The 23,924-nt window shown below is 51.9% G+C and overlaps 2 protein-coding genes and 1 long non-coding RNA gene across 7 annotated transcripts in view; 2 read left to right on the top strand and 1 right to left on the bottom strand.

Moving 5' to 3' along the window:
• The window catches only part of SLC2A11 (solute carrier family 2 member 11), a 38,448-nt gene extending 17,349 nt beyond the window's left edge, over window positions 1-21,099 (top strand). For 2 of the 5 annotated variants that reach the window (XM_032139466.2, XM_032139468.2), the window contains 9 exons: window positions 2,041-2,165; window positions 3,254-3,383; window positions 3,931-4,079; window positions 8,441-8,628; window positions 8,741-8,851; window positions 9,752-9,853; window positions 9,929-10,004; window positions 10,282-10,409; window positions 10,629-12,274. In XM_032139466.2, the coding sequence (XP_031995357.1) occupies window positions 2,041-2,165; window positions 3,254-3,383; window positions 3,931-4,079; window positions 8,441-8,628; window positions 8,741-8,851; window positions 9,752-9,853; window positions 9,929-10,004; window positions 10,282-10,409; window positions 10,629-10,829 (1,210 nt within the window). In that variant the 3' untranslated portion in view covers window positions 10,830-12,274. Of the gene's footprint in view, window positions 1-2,040; window positions 2,166-3,253; window positions 3,384-3,930; window positions 4,080-8,440; window positions 8,629-8,740; window positions 8,852-9,751; window positions 9,854-9,928; window positions 10,005-10,281; window positions 10,410-10,628; window positions 12,275-20,953 lie in introns of those variants that run through there. The other 3 variants (XM_058431950.1, XM_058431949.1, XM_058431951.1) reach the window with 3 other exon arrangements.
• LOC131382055 (uncharacterized) lies at window positions 17,130-21,390 on the bottom strand. Its single transcript, XR_009211210.1, has 2 exons — window positions 19,774-21,390; window positions 17,130-17,391 (listed from the first exon to the last, which is right to left on the bottom strand). It is a non-coding gene; the product is annotated as an uncharacterized LOC131382055 (long non-coding RNA).
• MIF (macrophage migration inhibitory factor) lies at window positions 21,387-22,243 on the top strand. Its single transcript, XM_032139475.2, has 3 exons — window positions 21,387-21,585; window positions 21,776-21,948; window positions 22,060-22,243. The coding sequence occupies exons 1-3, from the start codon at window positions 21,478-21,480 to the stop codon at window positions 22,124-22,126; spliced, it is 348 nt and encodes a 115-aa protein (XP_031995366.1). The 5' UTR covers window positions 21,387-21,477; the 3' UTR covers window positions 22,127-22,243.
• The last annotated feature ends 1,681 nt before the right edge of the window (window positions 22,244-23,924 follow it).

The raw sequence follows: 23,924 nt of genomic DNA on the forward strand, positions 1-23,924 counted from the left end.
AGCAGAACACTGGCCACTTCTGGTCTTCAGTTTCCCTCTCAGTACAGTGAGCTATATGATCACAGTGAGCTCTCCTGGGTAATCTGTATGACAGCACTTCTGAGCTCAATATGAGCAGCCAAAGCTAATGCTTCATCATGATGGAGCAGGTGACATTTCCAATGTCCCCTCCTTGGACTGGTGTCTGTCCCATTGACCGAGGCATTGAGACATACAGCCATTCTGAGTTGTGAGAAGTGTATCTGTAATACATGGAGGAAAATATAAGGAAACTACTTGACTCTCTATGCGTCCCTTGCTTCACTCTAAAAGTCCCTGTTCTTCCTCCCTGGAGTTTTATTGAATCTCAGAAATTACATATTAGTTCCTTCATTGTTGCTGTTGAGACAGGGTCTCACTTTGTCACCGAGGCTGGAGTACAGTGGCGTGATCACGGCTCACTGCAGCCTCGTACTCTTGGGCTCCAGCAATTCTCCCACCTCAGCTTCCTGAGTAGCTGAAATTACAGGCGTGCGCCATCATGCCCGGCTAATTTTTTTTTTTTTTTTTGACATGAAGTGTCACTCTTGTTGCCCCAGGCTGAAGTGCAATGGTGCAACCTCGGCTCACCACAACCTCTGCCTCTTGGGTTCAAGCGATTCTCCTGCCTCAGCCTCGAGTAGCTGGGATTGCAGGCGTGAGCCACTGCCCCCGGCCTAATTTTTTTTGTATTTTTTGTAGAGATGGGGTTTCATCACGTTGCCCTGGCTGGTCTCCTGGGATCAGGTGATCTGCCCGCTTCAACCTCCCAAAGTGTTGGGATTAAAGGCATGAGCCACCATACCCAGCCCAATTTTTATATATATTTAAAAATTATGGGCCGGGTGCGGTGGCTCAAGCCTGTAATCCCAGCACTTTGGGAGGCCGAGGCGGGCGGATCACAAGGTCAGGAGATCGAGACCATCCTGGCTAACATGTTGAAACCCCGTCTCTACTAAAAATACAAAAAAATTAGCCAGGCGTGATGGCGGGCGCCTGTAGTCCCAGCTACGCGGGAGGCTGAGGCAGGAGAATGGCGTGAACCCGGGAGGTGGAGCTTGCAGTGAGCCGAGATCGTGCCACTGCACTCCAGCCTGGGCGACAGAGCAAGACTCCGTCTCAAAAAAAAAAAAAAAAAAAAAAAAATTATGTGTTACAACAGACCTGTAAGTGTAGGAACTCTCATCTCATTTGACAGCAAGGATACCAGTATTTGAGGTGATGACCTAATGAATGATAGAGTCAGGATTTAAATTCAGGGTCTTGGCCGGGCGCGGTGGCTCACGCCTGTAATTCCAGCACTCTGGGAGGCCAAGGCGGGTGGATCACCTGAGGTCAGGAGTTTGAGACCAGCCTGGCCAACATGGCAAAACCCCATCTCTACTAAAAATACAAAAATTAGCTGGGTGTGGTGGTATGCGCCGGTAATCCCAGCCACTCTGGAGGCTGAGGCATGAGAATAGCTTGAACCTGGGAGATAGAGGTCGCAGTGAGCCAAGATTGCACCACTACCCTCCAACGTGGATAGCAGAGCAAGACTTCATCTCAAAAAAAAAAAAAAAAAAATCAAACTCCTGGGCTCGAGCAGTCCTCCCACCTCAGCCTCCCAAGGTGCTGGAATTACAGGGGTAAACCACCACCCCTGGCCAATCCCTTCATTTTAAAAAGGAGTTTGGGGAGAACAATACTTAATCTGAAGGGGGAAAGCCATGCCATATGAATTCTGTTATTTCAACCTTTGCTGTAGACAGAAAGGAGAATAATTTGGGGGCATGGGCGGGGGAGGGGAGTGGGAATATTCACCTCAAGGCATACCATAGGCGAGCCTAGGTATAATGGTCATTTCCATTCATGCAGTTTAGACTCTTTGAAACACAGATACACACACACACACACACACACACACATACACACGTGTTGTGTCTGATCAGGGCTTGTTAGAGTTGCAAAGAGTGGTCCCCAAAGATGGTCCCTCTGGACTGAACCACAGCCTCTCTTTCTGTGTGTTTCACTTACCCCAAGGAAGAAGTCCCTCCTGGTGAATAACATCTTTGTGGTGTCGGCAGCGATCCTGTTTGGATTCAGCCGTAAAGCAGCCTCCTTTGAGATGATCATGCTGGGAAGACTGCTTGTGGGAGTCAATGCAGGTATGGGGTGGGGGCTTCTCGTCCTGCCTCTCTATGCCTATTTATTCATAAATTCATTAATTCCTTTCATTTCTTCCTTCATTTCCTTATTTATTTATTTATTTATTTATTTATTTATTTATTTATTTATTTTGAGACGGAGTCTCTGTCGCCCAGGCTGGAGTGCGGTGGCGCAATCTCGGCTCACTGCAAGCTCCGCCTTCCAGGTTCACGCCATTCTCCTGCCTCAGCCTCCCGAGTAGCTGGGACTACAGGCGCCTGCCACCATGCCCAGCTAATTTTTTGTATTTTTAGTAGAGATGGGGTTTCACCGTGTTAGCCAGGATGGCCTCGATCTCCTGACCTCGTGATCCACCCACTTTGGCCTCCGAAAGTGCTGGGATTACAGGCGTGAGCCACCACACCAGCCTTATTTATTTATTTTTTATTTATGCCTACCTTTGTCACAAAAGGATGAAGTATAGTTTATCTTAAAAGACTCATATGACTAGATATTTAAAGTAGGTACAGAACAATGGAAAAGTTGTGTAGGGGTGGGAGAATAAGCATCTCCAAACTTATACTAACAGAGGCCCCATGTTTTGAGTAACACTCTAAGCCATGAGCTTCCTGGCAGCCAAAGTATAAAGGGATATAGGATGAGTTTTCTGATCTTCCCTCAGAAGCAGAATGGCCTGTTAGGTACTCCTCGGTTTGTGGGGCTTTTCATGTGAGAGAGCAGAATTTTGAGCACATCCACCTGGGCTTTTAGGGGCTCCAACACAGCTCCCTCAGAGCCCTTCACACTCGGGTCCCAGTGATGGGACCTAGGAAGGTCCCATGAACATGTGGGACTGTGGCCAGGGACCAGGATGGGAGCCGATCTGAGAAAGCCCTCTCTCAGAAGTTGTGAGGAGTAGAGTTGGGGTCCTGTCGGCCCTTCAGCAGGTGAAGCAGAACCCCTGAGTGTGGGGGTGAGGGATCAGCCCTCAGTGCCAGGATCCAGTTGAGTGGCTGGACAGTGCTGAGTGGGGCAGGGGAGGCAGGCCGATGTTGTGGAGGAGGGTCCCAGCTGGTGGCTGATGTGCCTCTGCTGTGCACACGTCCAGGCGTCAGCATGAACATCCAGCCCATGTACCTGGGGGAGAGCGCCCCTAAGGAGCTCCGAGGAGCTGTGGCCATGAGCTCAGCCATCTTTACCGCCCTGGGGATCGTGATGGGACAGGTGGTCGGACTCAGGTAAGCACCCCTCCCCCCACATGCATTGAGTATTTCAGAGATACTAGTAAAAGCGTTTCTTCACCTAAATGTCTCCACTACCCACTCATAGATTAAAGCATTGTTGCTTTGCATGAAGGCATCGAATCCTCTATCCACATCTCTGCTGCCAATTCACAAAATGGGTATCAGTCAACACACTGCAATGTGAATCACCTTTTCCCATCCTCTCCAGGTCAGGGAGCAAAGAACAGGTCTTGACAGAGGAGAGGGTGAAGATTTGGGCTTTCAAAGAGAAACGTGTTCCAGTCATTCCAGAAAAAAGAGGAGAAGGCAGAGCCTGGACCCTTGGGAAGAGGAGTTGCTAGGGATGAGGTGGGGCAGTGGCCCTGTCCTCTCTTGGTCCCAACCTGGGTGGAAAGGATCTTGATGTTCAGACCCAGACTTGGATAGGAAGAGGCACGGGGCAATTGCAGACCCTCTGCAGGGAGGTGTGCAGGTGGGCAGGAGAGCAGGGTGGTAGGACTCTGGCAAAGAGGCGTCTGGCCCGGCCTCTCCTTCTCCTTAGAGAGCTCCTAGGTGGCCCTCAGGCCTGGCCCCTGCTGCTGGCCAGCTGCCTGGTGCCTGGGGTGCTCCAGCTCGCCTCCCTGCCTCTGCTCCCTGAAAGCCCGCGCTACCTCCTCATTGACTGTGGAGACACCGAGGCCTGCCTGGCAGGTGAGTCTCTGTCCTTGGGCTCCCAGACTGCCCTTGACCAAGGGGTGCATCTCCCCAGAGTATATGGGTCTCCATTTTGTGGGTTTCATTTATCAAGGAAAAGCTATCCCTCTCTTTGTGCCTCAATTTCATGATCTGCCCATACCTGCCTTCCATCAGAACTCTATCAAGTGGCTGTCCTAACTGCCAGGCAGCAGAATGGATCAGACCTAGCCACTGTTATTCAAGTACTCCAGAGTGGTGCGGAGAAACACACGCGCGCACACACACACACACGCACACACACGGTGAAACACCTGTGCGAGACCTCACTTACCCAATGCCAACTGGGTGGTGGTCATCTTATCAGTTAAGCTATAGTAAGAATGCCTAAGGAACAATTGCAACATTTCTGCTTTAAAGCAACAATTATTTACTGCATCTTTTATTCATGTACTTGCCTGGGTGGCTGCACAGCTCTGCTGATCTCAGCTGGGCTAGTTCACAGTGTGGGATGGGGGAGGGGAGCAGTGGTGAGGTTCAGCTGCGGGTTGGCCGGTCTAGGCTGGTCTGGACTGGAGCCATTCAGCTTTGCCGCACTTTCTGTCCTCTCACTTTTGGTACCAATGAGTTAGCCTAGGAATAGTATGGTGATGGCAGAGAAACAAGAAAGCAAATCCAGTTGCATAAGCGCTTTCAACCTTTGGTCCCCTCAACATTCCATTGGCCAAAGCGAGTCAGTCATGCTGCCGAATCCCAAGTCAAGGGATGGGAAAATTGATGGCATATCCTCTCCCATCACAAGGGGTGTGGATTTAAGGAGGGGTGAAGACCAGGGCCCATTAGTGTACTCTTCTCTGTCACCATGGCCACAGTTATTACTTATGTCTCTCCTCTGTGCAAAATGTGTTCAGTCCCATCCCAGGATCCCCCAAAGTCTCATCCAATCATGGCATCAGGCTTGAAGTCCCAGATCTCAGACCACATTAAGTCTATATGGGCCTTTTCTTGATCCAGAAACCTAGGATCTAGAAAGATAAGTCTTCTTCCCTTCCCACACTCAGCATGCAATGGTGAAAATAAGATGAGGTAACCAAAATTAATGCTCTCATTTCAAAAACGAGGAAGCAAGGCAGGCACGGAGCAGTCACTAATCTGTAACAATTCTGAAGTGCCGCTAGGAAAATATGGCCATGTCCCCTGCCTTGGGGGTAGGGAGTATTCTTTGTTCAAGTTCCAGCTCTGTCCCCTGCCCCCTAGGAAGGGCACCCCAGGCCATGGTTCTTTTATTTTTTTAATTTTTAGAGACAGATTCTCGCTTGTCCAGGCTGGAGTGCTGTAGCTGTTCATAGGCATGACCCCATTGTTGATCAGCATGGAAATTTTCTTCTTTTTTGTTTTTTTTTTGGTTTTTTTTTTTTTTGGTTTTGTTTGGGACAGGGTCTCACTCTGTCGCCCAGGCTGGAGTGGTGTGATCTCAGTTCACTGCAACCTCCACCTCCCAGGCCCAATCAATTCTCCCACCTCAGCCTCCTGAGTAGCTGGGACTACTGGCCCGTGCCACCACGCTTGGCTAATTTTTTTTTATTATTGTATTTTTTGTAAAGATGGAGTTTCACCTTTTTGCCTGGGCAGGTCTCAAACTCCTAAGCTCAAGTGATCCACCCCCTTTGGCCTCCCAAAGTGCTTGGATTATAGGCGTGAGCCATTGTATCCAGCTAGCACGGGAGTTTTGAACTGTCCCATTTCCAACCTGGGCCAGTGCATTCCTCCTTAGGCAGCCTGGTGGTCCCTGCTCCTGGGACGTCACTATATTGATGCTGAACTTAGTGCAGACACCTGATCTGCCTAGCGTACTACAACCCAGAGCTCCTGGGCCCAGGCGATCCTCCTGCCTCAGCCTCCTGAGTAGCTGGGACTCTAGGCACACACCACTATGTGTGGCTCTCCATGCTTCTTGCGTCTGCCCTCTGAGATGTTTTTCCTTTTCTATCAACTTCTTTGATTCCTTCTGAAGAGGGCGTTGCACAATGCACTGCTTTTGATGGTTGAGCAAATTTCTCAGCCTGCTTCCTGCCTACAGAGAGTTGGGGCAGGCCAGGCGCCAGCTCACGCCTGTAATCCCAGGGAGGCTGAGGCGGGCGGATCACGAGGTCAAGAGATCGAGACCAGCCTGGCCAACATGGTGAAACCCCATCTCTACTAAAAATACAAAAATTAGCTGAGTATGGTGGCACATACCTGTAATCCCAGCTACTAGGGAGGCTGAGGCAGGAGAATTGCTTGAACCCGAGAGTCAGAGGTTGCAGTGAGCCAAGATGGTGCCACTGCACGCTGCACTCTGGCCTGGTGACAGAGTGAGACTCCATCTCAAAAAAAAAAAAAAAAGAAAAAGAAAAGAAAAGAAAGTTGGGGCACAGAAGTCTTTATATTTCAAATTGTCCTGGTCTTTTTTTTGTCCAAACTGGCAGAGCTTTTGCCAATACAACTTTCTCAAAAATGATGTGAGTTTTCTGTGTATTTGAGGTTTTCTCATGTGCCAGCAAACCACGCTCACAATTATTTTTGAGACAGGCTTCTCTCTCAAGGCCTAATTGCTGGTATTTAGGGTATGTCAGGCTACCGTGAACCAACGCCCTCAAGCCTCCTAAATGCCTCCTTTTCTAGCTGTGAGGGCCTATGAGGCACTGCTTTAAGCCACACCCTTGACTTGATCTTTTTTTTTTTTTTTTTTTGAGACGGAGTCTCGCTCAGTCACCCAGGCTGGAGTGCAGTGGCGCAATCTCGGCTCACTGCAAGCTCCGCCTCCCGGGTTCACGCCATTCTCCTGCCTCAGCCTCTCTGAGTAGCTGGGACTACAGGCGCCCGCCACCACGCCCAGCTAATTTTTTTTTGTATTTTTAGTAGAGACAGGGTTTCACCGTGGTCTCGATCTTCTGACCTCGTGATCCGCCCGCCTCGGCCTCCCAAAGTGCTCGGATTACAAGCGTGAGCCACCGCGCCCAGCCGACTTGATCTTTACTGTGAGTCCGGCTTCCTGGCAGTGCTCTGGATTTGATCTTTGCTCACAGGCTGTTACTTAATTTGGGATTCTTTTGCTAGCTGGAGAGGATAGAGGCGAGAAAACATTTTTTGTTGTTTTGAACTAACCCAGTGTTTCTGAAATATGCTACGTTTAATTAAATTTTGTTGCCTCTGAATTCTGCTTGCAAACTGGCCAGTTATTTTCTGAGCTAATTCTTTATGTCTTACAGCAAACTTAGAATATTCATCTAACAGCAACCAGTTCATGCTTTCAATATTTGGAGTTTTCTTTGCTCAAGTCCATAAGTTCACTGAGCCCATTTTCTTTCTTCCGTGTTACTGCACTATATAACATAGCTTTTCATTTCTCCAACCTCATCGCCATGCTCTGCCTTGTCTTGGAACTGATACCATATTTCACAGGTCTTTGTTATGGTAGCACCCACTCCTGGTGCCAATTTATTGATCAGCTTTCTATTGCTGGCTAATAGATGGTCATAACATCTCGGTGGTAAAGAAACAAACAAAAAAAAGCAATTATTTAGCCTAAGCCTCTAAGTCCTCTGGGCTGGGCTGATCTAGGATGGTTCTGGCTGATGGCTCTGCTGATCTTGGTCATTCCTGCAACTGCAGCTCAGCTGGGCATTGGCTGATCTAGAACAGTCCCAGCGAGGGTGGCTCAGCTGCACCCCTTTGGCTGTCCATGTCTCTTGTCATCCTCCTGGCTAGCCTGGAATGTTCTCATGAAGGCAGAAGAGCAAGTAGAAGTGAGCAAGGCCTCTTAAGGCTTAGGCTGGAACATGGCACGCCCTCACTGCAGCCTCATCCTATTGGCCGTGCCCGGAGCCAGGAGCAGGGATGTAGGCAGTACTTGCCCCTTTAGTGGCAGGAACTGCAAAATCACACAGCAGGCAGTGTGGGTGCAGGGAGGGGTGAAGAATTGGGTTTGATAATGTGCTGCGATAGTCATGTCCTGTCTAATATGTCCGCAGAACCCTGAGTTTCTTTCTAAAGCCTTTTTTCATCCATGGTGGCAACACCCCAACAGCCCTGAGAAATGTCAGGGCCAGGAAGATCATCTCCATCTGACCAGGGAGGCAAACAGAGACAGAGAGATTGAGAGAGACAGAGGCAGAGAGAGAGACACACACACACACAGACAGACACAGAGATTGAGAGAGACAGAGGCAGAGAGAGAGACACACACACACACACACACACACACACACACACACAGACTCAGAGATAGAGAGTGAGCCAAGAAGGAAAGGAATGGTGGGATGGAGGGGGGCGTCCCTGTAGGGGGACCAAAGAGGGGCTTGGGGACGGGGAGCTCAGTACCCTCCTCCCTGGCTCAGCACTACGGCGGCTGCGGGGCTCCAGGGACTTGGCAGGGGAGCTGGAGGAGCTGGAGGAGGAGCGCGCTGCCTGCCAGGGCTGCCATGCCCGGCGCCCATGGGAGCTGTTCCAGCATCGGGCCCTGAGGAGACAGGTGACAAGCCTCGTGGTGCTGGGCAGTGCCATGGAGCTCTGTGGGAATGACTCGGTGAGACCCCTGCCCCGCCCCACACCCTGGGCCCCGGGTACTTGGTGTTGCAGGCCGCTGGGAGCCATGGGAGGTGGAAGGGAGCCCAGGCCTGAAAGCCACCCTCTCCCAGGTGTACGCCTACGCCTCCTCCGTGTTCCGGAAAGCAGGAGTGCCGGAAGCGAAGATCCAGTACGCAATCATTGGGACTGGGAGCTGCGAGCTGCTTATGGCGGTTGTTAGTGTGAGTCTGGAGGGCGCCCTTCCTCCACCAGCCCTGCGGGGAGGGACCCCCAGGTCCTCTGCATTAAACCAGTTTACACTCCAGCTTATGGTGTTGAAATGCAGTGAGGGGCCAGGTGCGGTGGCTCATGCCTGTAATCCCAGCACTTTGGGAGGCCGAGGCGGGTGGATCACGAGGTCAGGAGTTCGAGACCAGCCTGGCCAACATAGTGAAACCCAGTCTCTACTAAAAAATACAAAAAATTATCCGGGCATGGTGGCGGACACCTGTAATCCCAGGTACTGGGAGGCTGAGGCAGGAGAATCGCATGAACCCAGTAGGTGGAGGTTGCAGTGAGCCAAGATGGTGCCATTGCACTCCAGCCCAGGCAATAGGGCTGAGGTGGGATCAGGAGTTCGAGACCAGCCTGGGCAACATGGTGAAACCCCATCTCTACAAAAAATACAAAAATTAGCCAGGCATGGTGGTCTTCGCCTGTAGTGTTAGCTACTGGAGAGGCTGAGGTGGGAGGATCACTTGAGCCTAGGAGGTTGAGACTGCAGTGAATCGAGATTGTGCCACTGCACTCCAGCCTGGGTTGGACCAGTGAGACCCTGTCTCAGCTCAGTGAGACCAGTAAGACCCTGTCTCAATCAATCAATCAATGCAGCGAGTTAGAGAGCATCTATTGAGCATCTATGGTTTGCAGGTCACTTCCAGCACCATTTTGAGAGGGGGAAACTGGCTGAAGTTGGGTGATTGATTGACCAAGTTCCTTTAGGAAATTAATAAAGTCACACTGAAGCAATAAACTACCCTCACCTCCACCACCAGCTTTCTCAGCAGACCCCTTTTCATTGCCTGCCCCAGACCTCGGGGACCATGGCTGGATGTGTGGGTCTGCGCTTTCTGCCTTTGCAGTGTGTGGTAATCGAGAGGGTGGGTCGGCGCGTGCTGCTCATCGGTGGGTACAGCCTGATGACCTGCTGGGGGAGCATCTTCACTGTGGCCCTGTGCCTGCAGGTAGCTGGGGTGGATGAGGGCTGGGGGGTCCAGGCCGGGCTGACTTCCACCTCACCCCCACCCCGTCCACGGCAGAGCTCCTTCCCCTGGACACTCTACGTGGCCATGGCCTGCATCTTTGCCTTCATCCTCAGCTTTGGCATTGGCCCTGGTGAGTGGGCCCAAGGGGCTCTGGGCATCCATCATCACATAGAAGGAGTGATGGGTGCCTAGGTGCACAGTGGGTGGGTGTGAATGCAATGTTCCCTGCAGGCCCTCAGAGACCACCTTGTGCTGGGGCTTCTGGGAGGGAATGGCAGGAGGAGAGCACTGAGGGGCCCCCCATACAGACTGGGCCTGGGCTCCCACTCCCATGTCTGGGCTGGGGTTGGGGAGAGGCAGGCAGGGAGCCCTGGCCAGCAGCCCCCTGTCCCTGCCCCTCCTTCCAGCCGGAGTGACGGGGATCCTGGCCACAGAGCTGTTTGACCAGACGGCCAGGCCTGCTGCCTGCATGGTCTGCGGGGCGCTCATGTGGCTCATGCTCTTCCTGGTCGGCCTGGGATTTCCGTTCATCATGGTAGGCCCGCCCCTCCTGCTGGGGGCCCTGCCTTAGGCTGTGTCCCTGTCATCCTGAGAACCCCAGCGGGAGGCTTCCATCCAGGGAGACTGCGACTGAAAGGGAGGGGTCTTAGGGGAGCAAAGAGAGGGGCAAATCCCTCCTCACGACCTGTCATGGGCCTTCCGTTTAGGGGTTGATGGAGCCACACCAGGTCTTGGGGTCTCTTTTAATCCGCAGGAGGCCTTGTCCCACTTCCTCTATGTCCCTTTCCTTGGTGTCTGTGTCTGTGGGGCCATCTACACTGGCCTGTTCCTTCCTGAGACCAAAGGCAAGACCTTCCAAGAGATCTCCGAGGAATTACACAGACTCAACTTCCCCAGGCAGGCCCAGGGCCCCACATGGAGGAGCCTGGAGGTTATCCAGTCCACAGAACTCTAGTCCCAAAGGGGTGGCCAGAGCCAAAGCCAGCTACTGTCCTGTCCTCTGCTTCCTGCCAGGGCCCTGGTCCTCACTCCCTCCCGCATTCCTTTGTTTAAGGAGTGTTTATTGAGCACCCTTTGTGTGCAGACATGGCTCCAGGTGCTTAGCAATCAATGGTGAGAGTGGTGTTCCAGGCTAAAGGTAATTAACTGACAGAAAATCAGTAACAACATAATTACAGGCTGGTTGTGGCAGCTCATGACTGTAATCCCAGCACTTTGGGAGGCCAAGGTGGGAGGATCAATTGAGGCCAGAGTTTCAAACCAGCCTAGGTAACATAGTGAGACCCCCTATCTCTACAAAACATTTAAAAAATTAGCTGGGCATGGTGGTATGTGCTCACAGCTTTAGCTACTCAGGAGGCTGAGGCAGCAGGATCACTGGAGTCCAAGAGTTCAAGGTAGCAGTAAGCTACGATCACACCACTGCATGCCAGACTGGGTGACAGAGGGAGACTTCATCTCTTTAAAACATAGTAATTACAGACTCAGGAAATGCAGTGAAAGAAAAATACAGGTTGGCCAGGTGAGGTAGCTGATGCCTGTAATCCCAGCACTTTGGGAGGCCAAGATGGGAGGATTGCTTTGAGACCAGGAGTTTGAGACCAGCCTGGACCACATAGTAAGATCCTGTTTCTACCAAAAAAAAAAAAAAAAATTAGCTGGGTGTGGTGGTATATGCCTGTGGTCCCAGCTACTCAGGAGGCTGAAATGGGAGGATCACTTGAGCCTGGGAGGTCGAGGCTGCAGTGAGTCCTAATTGAGCCATTGCACTCCAGCCTGGACAAAAGAGACGATGTTTCAAAAAAAATAAATACAGGTTGTAGTGGGTATGGGTGTGCATACCAGGAAGCCCGACCTAGTCTGAGAGGGGAGTGGTCAGAAAATAATTTTCTGAGGAATTGATGTTTTTAATCAACTTTATTGAGGTATAATTTATACATAATCAACTGCATCCATTTTAAGTATATATTTGGTGAGTTTTGAGTTTTAAGTATAGTTTCGGCGAGTGTATACACTTGTGAAACACCACCGCAATCAAGATGGAACATTTACCCTGCTCCAAGGCACCACATGCCTGTTTGCTGTCAATAACCACCCCAGCTCCAGACCCGGGGAACCACTGACCTGCTTTCTGCCTCAATTAGTCAGATTTGCCTTTTTTCAGAATCTGAAGTCATTCCATACTGTATGTACACATTTGTGTCTGGCTTGGCTCCAGATGAAGTTTTTGGGAATCATGTATGTTGCTGCACGTATTAGGAGAGACTCCTTTGTATTGCTGAGTAGTATTCCTCTCTGTGGTTAGACCATGATTTATCCATCTTCCTGTTGGTGAACATTTTGGCTGTTTCTAATTCTCGGCCATCATGAATAAAACTGCTGTGAACGTTCCTACAAAAATCATTGTCTAAACATATGTTTTTATTTCTTTTGTGTCTTAGTCCATCGGGCTGCTATAACTAAGAACCATAGCCTGGGTGGCTTATAAACAACAGAAATTTATTTTTCATGGTTCTGGAGGCTGGGAAGTCCAAGATCAAGGTGCCAGTGGATTCAGTGTCTGCTGAGGGCCCATGTCTTGATTCATAGATGGCAGTCTTCTTGCTGTGTCCTCCTACACATGGCAGAAGGGGCAAGGGAGCTCTCTGGGGTCTCTTTTATAAGGGCACCAATCCCATTCATGCAGGCTCTGCCCTCATGACCTAATCACCTCCCAAGAGGCCCCAAGGCCCTACCTCCAAGTACCATCATGCAAGGGATTAGGTTTCAAGGTGTGAACCTGGGGAGGACATAAACAGTCAGTCTAGCTTTTTGGGTAAGTGAATTGCTGGGCTTAATAATAAATGTATATTAAACTGTATAAAAATTGTTTTCCAAAGTGGTTGATTATACTATTTCACATTCTCATTAATAATGTATGAGTTCTGGATACTCCAAATCCTCATCAGCACTTGGTAGTGTCGGTCTTTTCAATTTAGCCATTCTAGTGAGTGTGTAGTGGTATCTTGTTGTTTAATTGTGGTATTTCCCTGATGACTAATAATGTTTGACATCTTTTCATGTGCTCGGTATGGCCATTCGTGGGTTTTCTTTTATGAATAATTTGTTCAAATATTTTGTCTACTTTTTTTTTTTTTTTTTTGAGACAGGGTTCTCTCTCTGTCACCCAGGCTGGAGGGCAGTGGAATGATCTCAGCTCATTGCAACCTCTGCCTCCTGGACTCAAGCGATCCTCCCACCTCAGCCCCGCAAGTAGGTGGGACCACAGGTGTGAGCCACCATGCCCTGCTAATTTTTGTATTTTTGGTAGAGATGGGATTTTGCCATGTTGGCCAGGCAAGTTTCAAACTCCTGACATCAAGTGATCCACCCACCTTGGCTTCCCAAAGTGCTGGGATTACAGGCATGAGCCACCACACCCAGCCCTTATCTGCTATTTTTATCAGGTTGGTTGTCATTATTTTTGAAATGTGGGCATTTTTTATACATTCTGGAAGCTAGTACTTTGTTAAATATATAGTATTGTAAATATTTTCCTGCAGTCTGTAGCTTGCCTTTTTTATTTTCTTAATGCTACCTAAGAGCAGAATTTTTTTTTTTTTTTTTTTTTTTTTGAGATGGAATCTCGCTCTGTTACCAAGGCTGGGGTGCAGTGGCGCGATCTCGGCTCACTGCAGCCCCGCCTCCTGGGTTTAAGCAATTCTCCTGCCTCGGCCTCCTGAGTAGCTGGGACTACAGGCATGTGCTGCCACGCTCTGCTGATTTTTTTGTATTTTTAGTAGAGACGGGGTTTCACCATGTTGGCCAGGATGGTCTCGATCTCCTGACCTCGTGATCTGCTCACCTCGGCCTCGCAAATTGCTGGGATTACAGGCGTGAGCCACCTGGCCCGGCCAAGCAGAAATTTTTATTTTGGTAAAGTCTGATTTATCAGTTTTTGGTTTTTGTGATTCATGTTTTTTGTGCCATAAGATATCTTTGCCTATCACAATGTTGCAAAGATTTTCTTCCAAACGTTGGATAGTTTTAGCTTTTACACTTATGTTGCTGATGGTGAATTTCAAGTTAATTTTGGGGTATGGTGTGAGGGGTTGAGGTTCCTTTTTTTTGGGTGGGGGAACAGGGTCTCACTGTGTTTTGCCCAGACTGGAGTGCAAGTGACGTGATCTCAGCTCACTGCAACCTCTACCTTCCAGACTCAAGCAATCCTCCCACCTCAGCCTCCTGAGTAGCTGGGACTACAGGTGCGTGCCACCATGCCTGGCTAATTTTTTTTTTTTTTTTTTTTGAGGCGGAGTCTTGCTCTTTCGCCCAGGCCGGACTGCAGTGGCGCTATCTCGGCTCACTGCAACCTCCGCCTCCCGGGTTCACGCCATTCTCTTGCCTCAGCCTCCCGAGTAGCTGGGACTACAGGCGCCCGCCACCGCGCCCGGCTAGCCTGGCTAATTTTTGTTTTGTTTTGTTTTATTGTTTTTCTTTGTTTTTTGTAGAGACAGGCTTTTGCTGTGTTGTTCAGACTGGTTCTGAACTCATGGACTCAAGCCATTCGTCTGCCAAAGTACTGGGATTACAGGAATGAGTCACCACGCCTGGCCCTTTTTTCTTCTTTCTTTTTTTTTGTAACGGCTATCTGCACCATTTGCTTAAAAAAAAGGCATCTTTTCTTCATTATTTTACTTTGGTGCCTAAATAAAGAAAATCAATGGACTATTGTTGTATAAGAAAGAATTTGGCTTTTGTCAGGAAACAGTGATGGTTAAAGAGAAGTGGTGGGGCCGTGCGTTCTCTGGGGAGAGAGAAATCTCTGGGTTGGGGGGTCAGTAGAGGTCTCAGGGAGAAGGTGACTCTGAGCTGGCTTCCCAAGGATAGGCTCAGCTGGGGGCCTTTTAAAAGCTAGAGCCTTGGTGGCATGTGCCTGTAGTCCCAGCTACTCGGGAGGCTGAGGTGGGAGGATCTCTGGAGCCCAAGAGTTGGAGATTACAGTGAGCTATGATTGCACCAGTGCACTCCAGCCTGGGCCACAGAGTGAGCCCTTGTTTCTACTAAAAAAAGAAAAAAGAAAAAAAAAAGCTGGAGCCACTGGGAGGCAGCAGCATTGCAGGATGGGATTGAAGCCCCCATATCCAGTCACTGTGGAGTCTTCAGGAGGCAGGGGCAGCCCTCCCAGGAGCCCTGTGTGTGGCCACTTTGCCCCTCTGTGTCCCTCCACCCTGATCCTGCCTCTGTTGACCTGCTCCCCAGTTTACCTTTGTGCTCCAAATGACTTCCCTGGCCGCCCTGGCTGCAGACCTCCAATGCAGAGTCATGAGTAAGAATCCGTTGACAAGCACCCCTGAGATCCTGGGGTACATGCCACAAGCAGAGCAGGCATTACGTGATACCCAGGTCCTGGCCTGCCTCGGACACACTTGGTGCCCTGGTCCCCAGCCTGAGCCCTGCCCTCTCACTCACCACCCACCCAGCTGGAATTGGCTCTGGCCACTCTGGGAGGGCAGGGTGGGGGTTGTAAGTCCCTTGTTGCCCAGGGAGCCCCTCAGTTAGGGAGAGGAGACAGGGTCTCAGGACAGGACCTTGAAGACAAGGAAGGGCAGTGCAGAGAGGGGTGAGAGAGCCAGACTGGGTTTCTAGGGGGTGGTCCAGGGTGGGAGCTGACCTGCCTCTGCTGAGACTGCGTTCCAGGTGTGAGCATCGATGTCTAGCCCATGTAGCTGGAGAGGAGCCACAGCCATGCTCCCCAGCTCCAGCCCACCTCCCCAGACCCCAGACCCAGTGTGGCCTCTCCCCACCTCCCAGAGCATGTGGTCAAGCCCCTCTCCTAGCCCAAATCTCTCCCTCATTTGCTAATTACCAGGACCTATATGTCCCAGCTTCCTAGGGCCAGGAGACAGGGCCCCGCCCATCTGGCAGGCTCAAATTGGCTGCCTGGCTGCCGGGATCCAGGCGGCACTCACAAGGATCTGGGTTTGCACAGCCTCCAAAGGGCCGTTGTCCATTCTCTTGTATTTGTTCTCATCCTCTCCTTTCTTGGACCCTCTGAGTCTCTGGTTCCCTCTTGTTGGGACCCAGATCACTCTGTGCCTCAGCCAAATCATTTTTCCCTTCAGTTTACACATCCACCTAGGGTCCACTACATCCAGAGGCTTCCGCCTCAGTCCTTGTCCTCGGGCTGTGCCCGGGGTTGTGAGGACGGCAGTGGTCCTTACCTTGCAAAACAGTCTCCCAATAACAACAATGTTCAGGGATAACATCTATGGAGGGCTTTCTATGTATCAGGACCATTCTGAGTATCTTCCAAGTGTTAGCTCCTTTAATCCTGGAAAAGACCCCATGAAATTAGTACTTTTGTTACCCCTGTTGTACATATGAGAGACTGAGTAAAAGCCGGTGGCTTGTCTAGGGTCACACAGATAACTGGAATGGCCAGGAGTAGACCTGGTGACCATGGACCCCAGACCTTGATCACTGCACACGCTGCGTCTGGGGCCTCGCCTGGTACCTGAGGTCCGTGGCACGCTGGTGCTGATCAATCAGAGTGCTCATGGGAAATGTAGTCTAGAGTCTGTGTGCTTCCTGATCTCCTTGATCTCCATTTTATTGAGGAGGCCTTTAGGCCACCCGAGGGGTCCAGAGTGATCCTGTGGATTACCAGTGGAGCTGAGCTTGAGCCAGTGCTCTTCAGGGGTCGTGTTCTGCCCCCATTCTCTGGTTCATTCTGCAGGTAGCAGGGAATCATTGAAGATTAGAGAGAATCAAACACCTAGGGAGGAGGAGCCCAGGCTCCTGTCTGGGTGCACCTGTCTGGGTGCTCCTGTCTGGGTGCACGCTCCAGGGCTAGATGGTGACTTCTCAGCTACTCTAGCTTCATAGGCTCATAGTGCATGTGAGCGCTCATGTGGACACACACACATGTGCACGCGCACACACACCGCTGTCTTTGGAATCAGACCATGAAAATGCTTCCTCAGAGGCCTAGGGGTGAGGAAGCTGAGAGGTGAGTTGTGCCTCCAGCTGGACGTGCTGGGATGGGGTGGGAGATGAGGTGGCCACACCTGGGTGGCAGGGGCTCTGGGGCAGTGAGCCTTCTAACGAGCAGATCTGGGATGCTGCCATGAGGAGGAAGAGGGAGTCAGCAGCCATGCCCGCCAATGCCTCCTAGTGCATTTGTCCACGGTTAGCAGATAATTATTGTGTCCCTATGGGTCCCAGGTGTATTATTTGTATTGCTCTTATAATAAATCAACACATTTTTAGCAGCTTCAAACAACACACATTTATTATCTCACAGTTTCTGTGGGTCAGTAGTCCAGCGTGACGTGACTATGTCTTCTGTGTAAGGACTCGCATGGCCAAAGTCAAGGTATCTGTAGGGACAAGGGAAAAATCCACTTCCAAGTTCAATCTGGTTGTGAGCAGAATTCAGTTCCTTGTGGTTGTACCATGAGGTCTCTGGTCCCCTTCATCTTCAAAGCCAGTAATGGACATCGAGTGTTTCTCTTGCTTAGAATCTGGCACTCTAGCTGGAGAAAATGATCTGCTTTTAAGAGCTCATGTGATTAGATTGGGTGTACCCAGATGCTCCATGCGAATCTCCCTATTAGGTCCATAATCCTAATTGCATCTGTGAAGTGCTTTTTGCCAGGTAACATAGCATACTCATAGGTTCCAGGGATTAGCGCTTGTCCTCCCCCTGCTATTCTTTAGTGGGCAGGGCATCATCTGCCTACCACGGAGGTAAGGGGTCAGGAGGTAGGCATACAGCAATGCCCAAAAAGAGACTGTCCCCGCTGGGACGGAGTTTACTGTCCTGCAGTAAACTAGAGTTTACTAGAGTCTTAACTCAGAGTTAAGTAAACTCGGAGTTTACCGCCCGCAGTCTTAACTCAGAAATATGGAGATAGCCTCGAAGGACAGGACAGGTACTGGGCACATGTGGGAATGGACCAAGCCATGTGCTCCGGGGCTTTCCCAAGGAACTAAGGCTGAGCCAAGAACTGGAGGATGAGTTGGAGTCAGATGAGGGAAAATGTGGGCAAACTGGATTTCAGGACCAACCCCCAACCCTGGAGCTAGGAGCCATGGTACTGAAGGACAGTGCTGTGGGCGGCAAGCCACCCAGGCGCTGAGGCAAGAGACCGAGGACATGAGCTGTTCCAGTATAATAAAATATAAAACAAGAATAGTTATACCAGATATAGATCTTAGATATGTTATATATGAATATCATTAATCATTAGTTGGTAGTAATTACTCTTTATCCCAATATTATAATAATCCCCGCTCTATAACCATAACCTAGGACAAACCAGGCCGTACAGAGATAGGAGCTGAGGGGACACAGTGAGGAGTGACCAGAAGACAAGAGTGTGAGCCTTCTGTTATGCCTGGACAGGGCCACCAGACGGCTCCTTGGTCTAGCGGTGATGCCAGCGTCTGGGAAGATGCCTGTTGCCAGGCGGACCGTGGTCTAGCGGTAGCAAAAGGTGTCAAGGAACAACACCCGATACTTAGCAGACCGGGAAAGGGAGTCTCCTTTTCCCCGGGAGAGTTTAGAGAAGACTCTGCTCCTCCACCTCTTGTGGAGGGTCTGACATTAGTCAGGCTTTCCCGCAGTTATCCGGAGGCCTAACTGTCTCCCCGTGATGCTGTGCTTCAGTGGTCAGGCTCCTAGTCTGCCTTCATGTTCCATCCTGTACACCTGGCTCTGCCTTCTAGATAGCAGTAGTAAATTAGTGAAAGTACTAATAGTCTCTGATATTTAGAAATAATGGCGTAAGCTGTCTTTCTCTTTGTCTTCTCTCTGCCTCGGCTGCCAGGCAGGGAAGGGCCCCCTGTCCAGTGGACACGTGACCCACGTGACCTTACCTATCATTGGAGATGACTCACATTCTTTACCCTGCCCCTTTTGCTTTGTATCCAATAAATAACAGCACAGCCAGACATTCGGGGCCACTACCGGTCTCCGCACATTGGTGGTAGTGGTCCCCCAGGCCCAGCTGCCTTTTCTTTTATCTCTTTGTCTTGTGTCTTTAATTCTACACTCTCTCGTCACTGCACACGGGGAGAGACCCACCAACCCTGTGGGGCTGGTCCCTACACAATGCACCATGACTCAGAGAACCAGGGAGGGTTTGTGGAGGCTCACAGGGACTGGGTCACCCCAGGGCCTTGTGACAGTACTACCCCTAGTATCAGAGGAGACTGTCATTGGCATTTAGGCCACTTGGTGCTCATAACACCTCTTTGTCAGGTGAACACTGCTGTCATCCCCAAATTACAGATGGGGAAACTGAGCCAAATGTCCATGCTAGTAAGAGGCAAATCATATCACTTCTTTGGGTACCCTTCTAGAAGGATGAGGCTGACTGCTACTGGAAACAGCTGGGGAAAGTACAAGGAGATGGCAAGTGGCTCAGAGGCTGTCCTGGCTATAAGAATTAAAGAGGAAACAAACACCAAGGGTGGCTCGACAGTCAACAAGGACAGGTTTATTTTAGAAAACAAACTTGAGAGGGGCTTCTGGCCAAGTTAGGTCAGAGCCACACTCTCTTACAAACTAAGGATATTTAACGGTTTTGGAAGGGGTCTTATCATAGGTTCCGAATGTTTCTGTGTGAGGGAAAGTTTATTGTGGGGTTGGAATGTCTCTGGTCGGAGGGGAGGCTGTCTCGGGGTTGGCATGTTTCTGGTCAGAGAAGCGTTTATCTTAGGGTTGGAATATTTGTGGTTATGCTGACATTAGCCATTAGGCTGATGTTTTCGGGCTGGATTTAGGCGGCTTTTAATTAAGGGGGAACTTAGAATGGTGGTGTTTGTTCAAGATGGCAGTGCTCCTGCTCTGTCACTGGCCAGGTAAGGCAACCCTTTGTTATGGTAACAACCTGAGATTGGCAGGGGCTCACCTCCAGGGGCAGCTCATGTGCTTGCTGGTGAGGCTGCACCTTGTCATTCAGGTTCACAGGGCACAGGTCAACCAGGCCCTGGCTCTTCAGTCTTCTGCCTGGAGTCACTTATGTAATTCTGCTCAGCTTTCATAGGGCACAGGGAGTCAGGGGCTAAATCTGCTGCATGGGGCTGGAAACAGACTCCTCCCTTGAGGAGCAGCAGTCCACCATAGGGAAGTCACAGTGGTCCAGGCCAAAGGGGATGCAGCTAGTGTAGACTAGGCGGTAGTTCAGGGAATGGAGAGAAGTGGGAATAAAGGGATAGTGAAAGGAGGCATATTTCACTGGCAGGTGATCAGGTATAGGAGGACAAGTCATACATTTGGACTTTACAGAGCAGTGGACACTCAGTCGGCTGCTGTCAGCGCCTGGGGCTTAGGGGAGTGCCCCTGGCTGGAGACATGGCATGGAGTGCCATCAGTTAGGGAGCACTGGGCACAGGTAAGAGAAGATGTGACAGCAGGAGGGAAAGAGTCTGGGGCCCAGCTGCAGGAACCAACACCCATAGGCTATTTGTATAAATGGGCCATGGGGCCTCCCAGCTGGAGGCTGGCTGGTGCCACGAGGGTCCCACAGGCATGGGTGTCCTTACTATATCACATGGCCTTCACCGAGACTGGCATATAGATTGCACCTATCAGAGACCAAGGACAGGACCTCCCTGGAAATCTCTGAGGACCTGGCCTGTGATCTAGTTGCTGCCTTGTCCTCTTCCTGCTATGTCATGGCTTATCTTCTTTCACCCATTCATTCATTCATTCATTCATTCATTCAGCAGTATTAGTCAATGTCTCTTGTATGCTTGGCACCTGCTAGATGGTCCCCGAGTTTACCATTAGTGGAAAAGGCATTTAAGAAATTCACCAAGGGCTCTATGAGAGGCCATACACAGTGGACCTGACTAGGGTGTGGCTTCCCTGAGGAGCTGAAGCTGCCCAGAGGCCCAGAGAAGTGGAGCTGAGCACGTTTGAACCACTGAACCTGCTCTGGACTTCACCTCCTTCCCTTTGGTGCCTCCCAGCATCCTATCCTCTTTAAAGAGCAGGGGTTCAGGGAAGTTCCCTGGATGGTGATTCGCAGGGGCAGCTCCCCTCTCACCTGCCGCAATGACTACCCCTCCCCATCTCAAACACACAAGCTCACGCATGCGGGACTGGAGCCCTTGGGGACGTGTGGCCCAAAGACTCAGGAGGTACAGGGGCTCAGTGTGTGCAGTGGAATGAACTGGGCTTCATCTCTGGAAGGGTAAGGGGCCATCTTCCGGGTTCACCGCCGCATCCCCACCCCCGGCACAGCGCCTCCTGGCGACTAACATCGGTGACTTAGTGAAAGGACTAAGAAAGACCCGAGGCGAGGCCGGGACAGGCCGATTTCTAGCCGCCACGTGGAGAACAGCTTGGAGCGGTGCGCGGGGCTTAGCGGCGTTGCTGGAGGAACGGGCGGAGTCGCCCAGGGTCCTGCCCGGCGGGGCCGAGCCGAGGCAGGCGGTGACGTCACCACTCCGGGCGGAGCCGCAGTCTAGCGGGGGCGGGGCCTGGCGCCGGCGGTGGCGTCACAAAAGGCGGGGCCGCAGTGGTGTCCGAGAAGTCAGGCACGTAGCTCAGCGGCGGCCGCGGCGCGTGCGTTTGTGCCTCTGCGCGGGTCTCCGGTCCTTCTGCCATCATGCCGATGTTCATCGTAAACACCAACGTGCCCCGCGCCTCCGTGCCGGACGGGTTCCTCTCCGAGCTCACCCAGCAGCTGGCGCAGGCCACCGGCAAGCCCCCCCAGGTTTGCGGGAAGGGACAGGAAGAGGGGGGTGCCCGCCGGACGAAGGGGTCCCGCGCTGGGAGCTGGGGAGGCGACTCCTGAACGGAGCTGGGGGGCGGGGCTGGGGGAGGACGGTGGCTCGGGCCCGAAGTGGACGCTCGGGGCCCGGACGAGGTCTCTGGGGCGGGCTGACCGCGCCCCTTCCTCGCAGTACATCGCGGTGCACGTGGTCCCGGACCAGCTCATGGCCTTCGGCGGCTCCAGCGAGCCGTGCGCGCTCTGCAGCCTGCACAGTATCGGCAAGATCGGCAGCGCGCAGAACCGCTCCTACAGCAAGCTGCTGTGCGGCCTGCTGGCCGAGCGCCTGCGCATCAGCCCGGACAGGTACGCGGAGGCGCGGAGGCGCGGAGGCGCGGAGGGGCGGGGGAGGGGCGGCGGCGCGCGGCCAGGCCCGGGACTGAGCCGCCCGCTGAGTCCGGCCTCCTCCCCGCGCAGGGTCTACATCAACTATTACGACATGAACGCGGCCAATGTGGGCTGGAACAACTCCACCTTCGCCTAAGAGCCGCAGGGACCCACGCTGTCTGCGCTGGCTCCACCCGGGAACCCGCCCCACGCTGTGTTCTAGGCTCGCCCACCCCAACCTTCTGGTGGGGAGAAATAAACGGTTTAGAGACTAGGAGTGCCTCGGGGTTCCTTGGCTTGCGGGAGGAATTGGTGCAGAGCCGGGACATTGGGGAGCGAGGTTGGGAACGGTGTTGGGGGCGGGGGTCAGGGCCGGGTTGCTGTCCTCCGAACCTGCTGTTCGGGAGCCCTTTTGTCCAGCCTTTCCCTCCTACGCTACCAACAGAGAAGCCCCAGTGTCTTTCCATTCTATGGCGTATGAAGGGATGAGGAGAAGTTGGCACTCCGCCCTGGCCTGCGGACTCGGGATCTAAGGAGCTTTCCCCTCCCGAATCTGTTCTACCTAGGGCCACCACGTGGGGTGCTTTGAGGTGAGCCTACCACGGAAGAGGGGGAGGAGGAGTTGGAGTTGGGTGGAGTCCGAGGTCTTCTAGGCCTAGACCTTTCTCTCAGCCCCACCTTCCCCAGCCTTCTTGATGGATAGAGAGAGGGTAGCCAGAGGACAGAAAGATCCCACCCAGAGCCACTCACTGCCATCCACTTTGTTAGGTGACTTCAGGAGAGTTTTCAGGCGGGTGGGTGGGGGAGGTGCAGAGTTCTTGGTTATACCGCCCCGTCAACCCCGAACCCCGCGCCTGGGTTCTGCTCCCCTCAGATACCCAAGCCTCCGCCATAACAGTTCCCTGAGGAAATTGGGCGTGGGGTTTCCATTGGGACCAGTCGTGTTCTATGGTGCCACAAACATGTCTGTAAAGCCTTCAGTTTGGGCGCGGTGGCACAAGCCTGTGATCCTGGCACTTTGGGAGGTCGAGGTAAGTGGAGTGTGACTCCTCTGCTTCTATACCTCGAGGTATAGGACAGACAGGTGTGGGGCCCATCATGCTGCCTGTTCTCCATCACTCTGGTTGTACCATGTCATCTGCTGAGAAAGACCCCTGGCCTACAGGGTGACCCTCACTCTCCTCAGGGCCACTGTTTACAACGGACAGACAGCCTGGCAGGCCTTGAACCTCATTTTGTAGGTTCAAGGCCTGTCCCCCATCTGTCCACTATGAGCCTCACACACACTATTCTTCTGGGATACCTTCCCTGAGGCCACCTGGTCAACACCCACAGGCCCCTTTGCTTCAGCCCAGGTCCAGTTAGCTGAGGTTTCCGTTTCTGGGTGTGTCTCCTGCACATAGCTCCACCCGGTTCTGTGATCCGTTGGGCTGGTGGCACCAGTTCCTTTCCAGGCTGAGCAGTGAAAGCCCAGTCTTAGCTCTCCAGGCCTGGGCCTCCCTGAGTAATTTACAGGACTGGTGTGAGGGACAATGTCAACCCACCAGCCAACTGCCCAGATTTCCCCTCCTGGCGAGTGAGGCCAAGCCACTTCATTTCTGTGTTTGAAGCCCATGTAAAAGAGACAGAGATTGTCAGTTTCAGAAACCGACTGTCCCTTCAGTCCTGGAACCTCAGACCTCATTGGTGACCATGGGGTCTCAACTCACAGTTTAGCTCTCAAAACAGCCAGATAGAGCACCAAATTGAAAGGCTACAAATAAGAAGTATCGTCCCCACCGCCCCAGTGACTTGGCTTCTTGCGTACCTAGCTCTCTTCTCAGTTTAATAGGTAATAGATTTATATGGCTCAAATTCAAAGCATGCCAAGGGACTCCAGAGAGAAGGCTCCCTCCTGTTGCCTCCCTCCACAGGTTAATCCTTTCTCAAATTCACCAGATCACTGCATCCAGACA

Source organism: Hylobates moloch, unplaced genomic scaffold (assembly GCF_009828535.3).
Source record: "Hylobates moloch isolate HMO894 unplaced genomic scaffold, HMol_V3 SCAFFOLD_19, whole genome shotgun sequence".
NCBI classification, from domain to species: domain Eukaryota; kingdom Metazoa; phylum Chordata; class Mammalia; order Primates; family Hylobatidae; genus Hylobates; species Hylobates moloch.

Excerpts from the sequence above, each read along its gene's own strand:
- MIF (XM_032139475.2), top strand. The coding sequence starts at position 21,478 with ATGCCGATGTTCATCGTAAACACCAACGTGCCCCGCGCCTCCGTGCCG. Across the intron at positions 21,586-21,775 it reads CCACCGGCAAGCCCCCCCAG|TACATCGCGGTGCACGTGGT; the intron begins GTTTGCGGGAAG and ends CCTTCCTCGCAG. Across the intron at positions 21,949-22,059 it reads CTGCGCATCAGCCCGGACAG|GGTCTACATCAACTATTACG; the intron begins GTACGCGGAGGC and ends CTCCCCGCGCAG.